The sequence below is a fragment of the Salmo salar genome, chromosome ssa27 (assembly GCF_905237065.1).
Source record: "Salmo salar chromosome ssa27, Ssal_v3.1, whole genome shotgun sequence".
NCBI classification, from domain to species: domain Eukaryota; kingdom Metazoa; phylum Chordata; class Actinopteri; order Salmoniformes; family Salmonidae; genus Salmo; species Salmo salar.
In genome coordinates this window covers 19,721,742-19,729,061 of record NC_059468.1, presented here as the reverse complement: position 1 = coordinate 19,729,061, position 7,320 = coordinate 19,721,742, and the positions used below count along the sequence as shown (strand labels likewise).

At 43.6% G+C, this 7,320-nt stretch overlaps 1 protein-coding gene across 1 annotated transcript; it reads right to left on the bottom strand.

The window, feature by feature from the left end:
* Positions 1 to 231: 231 nt before the first annotated feature.
* On the bottom strand, positions 232 to 1,666 carry LOC106588632 (intelectin). Its single transcript, XM_014177805.2, has one exon. The coding sequence runs from the start codon at positions 1,623 to 1,625 to the stop codon at positions 630 to 632; it is 996 nt and encodes a 331-aa protein (XP_014033280.2). The 5' UTR covers positions 1,626 to 1,666; the 3' UTR covers positions 232 to 629.
* Positions 1,667 to 7,320: the final 5,654 nt, after the last annotated feature.

Here is a 7,320-nt window from a genome sequence, read left to right as displayed (position 1 = left end):
CCAATCTCAGAATGTCCTCTCTCTCTCTCTCTCTCTCTCTCTCTCTCTCTCTCAGAATATGTCCTCTTTCTCTCTCTCTCTATCAGAATATGTCCTCTCTCCCCTTCTCAGAATATGTCCACTAAATCTCTCTAGACAAATTTGGAGGAGTAAATTCATCTCCCCCCCCCCCCGACACACCCACAAAAAAAGAAGTGAGAAATATTATAATGAAAAAGTACAGTAGGCTCATTTCATGCTCTCAGATCTATAGACTACTTTATTGTTATATTATTGCAGGAAGAAAGTTCAAACAAGCACACACAATCCATACACTGAATTTCCAGCGCCCATCACCCCAACACAACAGGTGTCAAAGTGGTTTACAGTAACCTTACCATAATTCAGTTATTAAGAGCCTCACATGACATAATAATACTTGTCACTATCAGCTATAAGCATTTAATGATTGTGTGAGATTCAAATATTTTCATGATGAATGGAATGGTTATTGCTTCATGATGTTTTTTTTATAGTAATGGATTAATAGAGAAAAAGGATAAAAGGTATTACCTAAATTACTTTTAAATGTACTTTTTCATTTCAAATCTATCTATCATGCAATCAAAGAAAAGTAAATGCACTGTGAATTAGCGGTAAAAGAGTAACACAGCTGACTCCAGCATCTGTTTTGATACACTAAAGCCTATATGGGTCCCATAGCCATTCCAGGCAAAGCCAGTGAAATCCCCACACTGAAGAGGATTACCCTCAGGGAAAAACCCACCACCACCAATACAGTAGTGTTCAACATTACCGCCTTTGGGTTTGACCCCAGAGCAGATGGCTGTTGCCGCTCGTTCATGGTTTATGGCTCTGAAACTGATAAAGCCTCCCTCAGTCTCCCCTCTAGTGTTAGGGCTGTAGAACATTTTGGTGGACTCTTTGTCCCCGAGGTCATACACTATGGGAATGGAGGGTCCATTGTCTGACAGGTGTGCCCCAACGTTGTACTCGACCGGGTAGCGGTGGAAGAGGTAGTACAGGTTTCCTCCGTACAGATGGAGGAAGCGCCTCTCAGTGTGGTAGCGCATGATCGCAGCCAGGTTCCAGTGGTAAAAGGGCGTTTTGTTGGGAACGTGCCACACCGACATGTCTTCTGCATCTATGTCGTAGTAGCCAGGATTCTTGAAGTCATCGTCTGTGGCTGCCTCCACTGTTCCGAAAGTCTTCCTGTTGGCCCAGTTGCCTTCCCCTTGTGGCCAGTTGGCATTGTTGCCCTGCTGGCTGGTCCAACGATCGCCAACTGTGCACTTCCCGTAGATGTTGTCCTCGTGCACGCTTGCCACCAGAGTCCAGCCGCCGCCCGCTGTGGTCATGTCACAGAAGGTCTGGTACACCACCCCAGTAGATGTGGTCAGGTAGTACAGACCGTCTTCAGCTTGACCATATCGGTCTTTCACTTCCTTGCAGCTTCTGCCAATGAATTTAGCCCTATTTCTTAGCTCACCAAGACGGCTCAAGCTAACTTTTGGAGCTCTTGCCTGCTCAATCGTTTTTACAGAATCAAGCGGTGAAGTGTTTATGCATGACGTCTGAAACACCATCAGTAGAGGGATCGTCAGCAGAAAAGCCTGGTACATCATGACTGTTGTAGTGAGGTCTCAGTGAGGATCTGTTGAACGTTGCTTCCTTGAGGTACTTATATGTTAAGGTTTGGCAATGCTCCAATATCAATGTTTGTTAAAGCACATAGCTATCAGTACTATGGAAGTTATTATCAATGACACACCTGGCAAAAGGGATAATGTTGAAATAAAAAATATTTGCAGATTTGTTAAAACAATTAAATGGGAAACATTTTCCTTTCGCAAAGACACCTGTCAGGTGGGAAATGTTGCCCTCAATGATTGAAAAATGGATCTGGTACTGAACATTGATGGTGGTATTAAAACAAAAAATGCAAGTGTGCTAGAGTTTCTCTTGTCCAAAAGAAAGTGTGAATTTCACATCTGTATACCTGTTCTGTAACGGCTGTCGTCGGGAATAGAGGACCAATACGCAGCAGGAATGTGGATGCTCATCTTGAATTTATTTTAAAATAAAGAGAACACCAAAAACATAAAACGAAGAACTCACGAACAGCAAAACAGTCTTGTCACGCGCACACAGGCAAAACAAGAAACAATCTCCCACAACACTACACCAAACACTTACCCATATATAGGACTCTCAATCAAAGGCAACGAGAAAGCACCTGCCTCCAATTGAGAGTCCAACCCCCCATAAACCTACACATAGAAATACCACAGACCAGAAAGAACATAGAGATACAAAACATAGAACATAGACCAATCCCGGAAATAATAAATCAAACACCCTACTACATATATCACCACCCCGAACCACATAAACAAAATACCCTCTGCCACGTCCTGACCAAACTACAATAACAAATAACCCTTATACTGGTCAGGATGTGACATGTTTTGTCCATCTCATGGAACGAAGCATAAGCGTTCTAAAATAATATTTATTCTTGGGTAAGCCCTTTTTCTATTCCTGTCCTTGTTGACAACTCATTTCAAATGTAGTGTACTCACATCCATTGACTTGTAGGTTCTGGGTAAAAAACATGTAATTGTGAAATAATGAAAAGATACAGTGCATTTGGAAAGTATTGACTTTTTTCACATTTTTTTACGTTACAGCCTTATTCTAAAATTGATAAAATTGTTTCCCCCCCCATCAATCTACACACAATACCCCGTAATGACAAAGCTAAAACATTTTTTTTTATGTTTCCGTTGATCATCCTTGAGAAGTTTCTACAAATTGATTGGAGTGCACTTTTGGTAAATTCAAATGATTGGACATGATTTGGAAAGGCACACACCTGTCTATATACTGTATGGTCCCACAGTTGACAGTGTATGTCAGAGTAAAAACCAAGCCATGAGGACAAAGGAATTGTCCGTAGAGCAGGACTGTGTCAAGGCACAGATCTGGGGAAGGGTACCAAAAAATATATGCAGCATTGAAGGTCCCCAAGAACACAGTGGTCTCCATCATTCTTAAATGGAAGAAGTTTGGAACCACCAAGACTCTTCCTAGAGCTGGCCACCCCACCAAGCTGAGCAATCGTGGGAGAAAGGCCAGGGTCAGGGAGGTGACCAAGAACCCAATGGTCACTCTGACAGAGCTCCAGAGTTCCTCTGTGGAGATGTGAGAACCTTCCAGAAGCACAACCATCTCTGCAGCACTCCAACAATCAGACCTTTATGGTAGAGTGGCCAGACGGAAGCCACTCCTGAGTAAAAGGCACATGACAGCCCACTTGGAGTTTGCCAAAAGGCACCTAAAGGACTCTCAGACCAAGAGAAACAAGATTCTCTGGTTTGATGAAACCAAGAGTGAACTCTTTGGCCTGAATGCCAAGCGTCATGTCTGGAGGAAACCTGGCACCATTCCTACAAGAAGCATGGTGTTGGCAGCATCATGCTGTGGGGATGTTTTTCAGCGGAAGGGACTGGGAGACTAGTCAGGACCGAGGGAAAGATGAACGAAACAAAGTACAGAGAGATCCTTGATGAAAACCTGCTCCAGAGCGCTCAGGACCTCAGTGAAGGTTCATCTTCCAACAGGACAATGACCCGAAGCACACAGCCAAGACAACGCAGGAGTGGCTTCGTGACAAGTCTCTGAATGTCCTTGAGTGGCCCAGCCAGAGCCTGGACTTGAATCCGATCGAACATCACTGGAGAGACCTGAAAATAGCTGTGCAGCGACACTCCCCATCCAACCTGACAGAGCGTGAGAGGATCTTCAGATAAGAATGTGAGAAACTCCCCAAATAGAGGTGTGCCAAGCTTGTAGCTTCATACCCAAGAAGACTCGAGGGTGTAATCGCTGCCAAAGGTGCGTCAACAAAGTACTGAGTAAAGGGTCTGAATACTTATGTCATTTTCTTTCTCTAAAGAACAATTTATTTTCATTAGGGGTATTGTGTGTAGATTGATGAGGAAAAAAATAAAAGAATCCATTTTAGAATAAGGCTGTAACGTAACAGAATGTTGAAAAAGTGGGGTCTGAATACTTTCCGAATGCACTGTGTGTGTACATACAGTGAGGGAAAAAAGTATTTGATCCCCTGCTGATTTTGTACGTTTGCCCACTGACAAAGAAATGATCAGTCTATAATTTTAATGATAGGTTTATTTGAACAGTGAGAGACAGAATAACAACAAAAAAATCCAGAAAAACGCATGTCAAAAATGTTATAAATTGATTTGCAAAATAAGCAGGGGATCAAATACTTTTTTCCCTCACTGTATATTAGAGTGCTGTGCTTTTCTTCATCTGTTGTGTTTACTGGAGTGAAGCTGAAAAAGTAAGTTACACCTCTTCTAAAAACTCATACTTGCCCCACCTCCCAATAATCCACACTGCCAACAAAAATTATATGGTATTTGATTAGGTTATCAGTAGACTTGACCACCAGCCAGATTATCCAAATTAGCCTAGCGAAACAATGCTTAGATCAACCCATATTTGCCCAAGATATGTTATTGCAATATTGCAAAATGTCCAAGATAATAAAACACCCGTTATATTTTAATATAGCCAACAACACTGCCAGCCCACCTGCCACTGTTGAATGTGTGTGTGTGTTTGTGCGTGTGTGTGTTTGTGCGTGTGTGTGGAACCACTGCAGGATGTTAGGTGTCAGGAGACCAGTAGCTAATGCTCTTTTCATTACACTCCAAGATGATCAAGGATGTTTGTTTTTCTTCTGGCTCCCGTCTGGCGCTAACCCCCTTCCTTCCCTCCCCAATGATTGGTTAGTTGGTCCTTTGGTTATAATGGCCCTAGTGTGTCTGGAACAAGGCACGGAGGGTGTTACTGCCAGGAAAATTAGGATCAAGAGAACATTGACAGCTGTTCACGCCTTTCAGTCCCCATCCTGTTCCCTCCATCCTCTTCCCTTGTGGATATGTGGGCCTCATTCTCTCTCTCTCTCTCTCTCTCTCTCTCTCTCTCTCTCTCTCTCTCCCTTTCCCTCTCTCCCAACCTCCCTCCCTACCTCCTCTTCTCCGTAGGTCAGTAGTCTTGGTTCCCTCTCGTCTGTCTTTTTTACACAGTGAGCCTGTTGATCATTATCCTCCATGAGTGCAGTGCTGGGCTTTGATGGGCTGAGTGTGTGTGTTTGTGAATGCGTCTGTGTGTATGCGTGCGTGTACCCATCCATCTTTAATGTAATACACTACATGATCAAAAGTATGTGGACACCTGCTCGTCAAACATCTCAATCCAAAATCATTGGCATTAATATGAAGTTGGTTCCCCCTTTGCAGCTACAACAGCCTCCACTCTTCTGGGAATGCTTTCCACTAGAATTTTTTAACATTGCTGCGGGACTTGCTTCCATTTAGCCTCAAGAGCATTAGTGAGGTTTGGGACTGATTTTGGGCAATTAGACCTGGCTTGCAGTCAGCGTTCCAATTCATTCCAACGGTGTTCGATGGGGTTGAGGTCAGGGCTCTGTGCAGACCAGTGAAGTTCATCCACACTGATCTCGACAAACCATTTCTGTATGAACCTCGCTTTTTGTACGGGGCATTGTCATGCTGAAACAGGAAAGGGCCTTTCCCAAACTGTTGCCACAAAGTTGGAAGCACAGAATCGTTGAGTGTGTTATTGTATGCTGTAGCGTTGATTACTATTCACTGAAACTAAGGGGCCTAGCTCGAACTATGAAAAACAGCCCCAGACCGTTATTCCTCCCACACCAAACTTTACAGCATTTGGGCAGGTAGTGTTCTCCTGACATCCGCCAAACCCAGAATCATAGGTCGGACTGCCAGATGGGGAAGCATGATTCATCATTCCAGAGAACGCGTTTCCACTGCTCCAAGCTGATGCTGATGCTTTTGCACTGTGACCCAGCAGACCCAGAGTCTACGGTGCCGGGTGGCAGCTGTTGCCGGAAGTTTGAGTGTTTAATGATGATGCACACCAGCACATGCGCACACACAAACGCACACACAAGCAAATTGTTAGATTACTTGTTAGATATTACTGCATAGTCAGAACTAGAAGCACAAGCATTTCGCTACACTCGCATTAACATCTGCTAACCATGTGTATGTGACCAATACAATTTGATTTGGCACATACACAGAGCAGGGACTCACAAGGTGACGGTTTGTCTGATATGATAATGTACAGTTCCTAGATATTAACCTGTCATAAAGTTTAATTCCTTGGTTAACAAATATTGGATGGATAAGTTTATGCAGGAAGTCAGGCAGGGAGGGAGGAATGCACATGTATATGCACATGCATGCACACACACACACACACACACACACACACACACACACACACACACACACACACACACACACACACACACACACACACACACACACACACACACTTTAGGCTCATTGGCTCCCCATGCTGACTGATAATTGAAGCTCTGCCCACCACTCAGGGGTCCCTCATACCCTCTGACCCTGCCCAGATGGCCAGCCAGTGGACTGGCATTTCCTCCATTCTGGCACCACCATTACTATGCATAGCACAGGCTATTGTCTGTCTTGTAGTTCTGTCATCTTCCTCTCCATTGGTCCGTTCTTTTTACTCCTGTGATCCAGTAGTCTCTGATCTCAAATCTGTTGCTCTGAGTCTCTATGACCTTCTTTAAATCATTGAGTCTTTTACTATGTTCATTTTGTCCTCCACTTCCTCTCCTCTGCTGCCTTTGAGGAGTTGTGATTGGAAGGTTACTAGTAGAATACAGCTGGTTAATTCTACATTCTACAACTGAATGCTGTCAACTGAAATGTATCTTCCGCATTTAACCCAGCCCCTCTGAATCAGAGAGGCGCGGGAGGCTGAAAAAGCTCTAACCACTAGGCTACCTGCCGCCCAAGATTTCCAGTGTATATATATAGGGCTGGGCTGATTCAGTTGATGGTTATTCTATATTTTTCAATAAACCTACAGTAGATACACAATTTTGGTGGGCGCTGAAAAGTGAAAGCAGTGAAAGAGCTTCAAGTGATAGGAGATTGGAATTTCATACGTTTTATCATGTAGCAAAAATGTAATTTTGTAGAGATTGGATGGAAGATATGATTCTAGTTGATATGCCACTGTTGGCATGGAGTTATGTGTCATCAGAGATGGCAGCGGTCGGTGCGTCCTTCAGTCTCTGATCCCGAGGCAGTCATTAAGTTGAAATAACCAATGTCCTTTGAGATGAATCATTCATGATTGAGTGTTGTACTTAGAATCACATTTAGATTACATTTAGTCTCCAAGCAGTTTGTCCAC

What these genes read in the sequence shown, in the direction of transcription:
- LOC106588632 (XM_014177805.2), bottom strand. Translation starts at nt 1,625, where the DNA reads ATGATGTACCAGGCTTTTCTGCTGACGATCCCTCTACTGATGGTGTTT.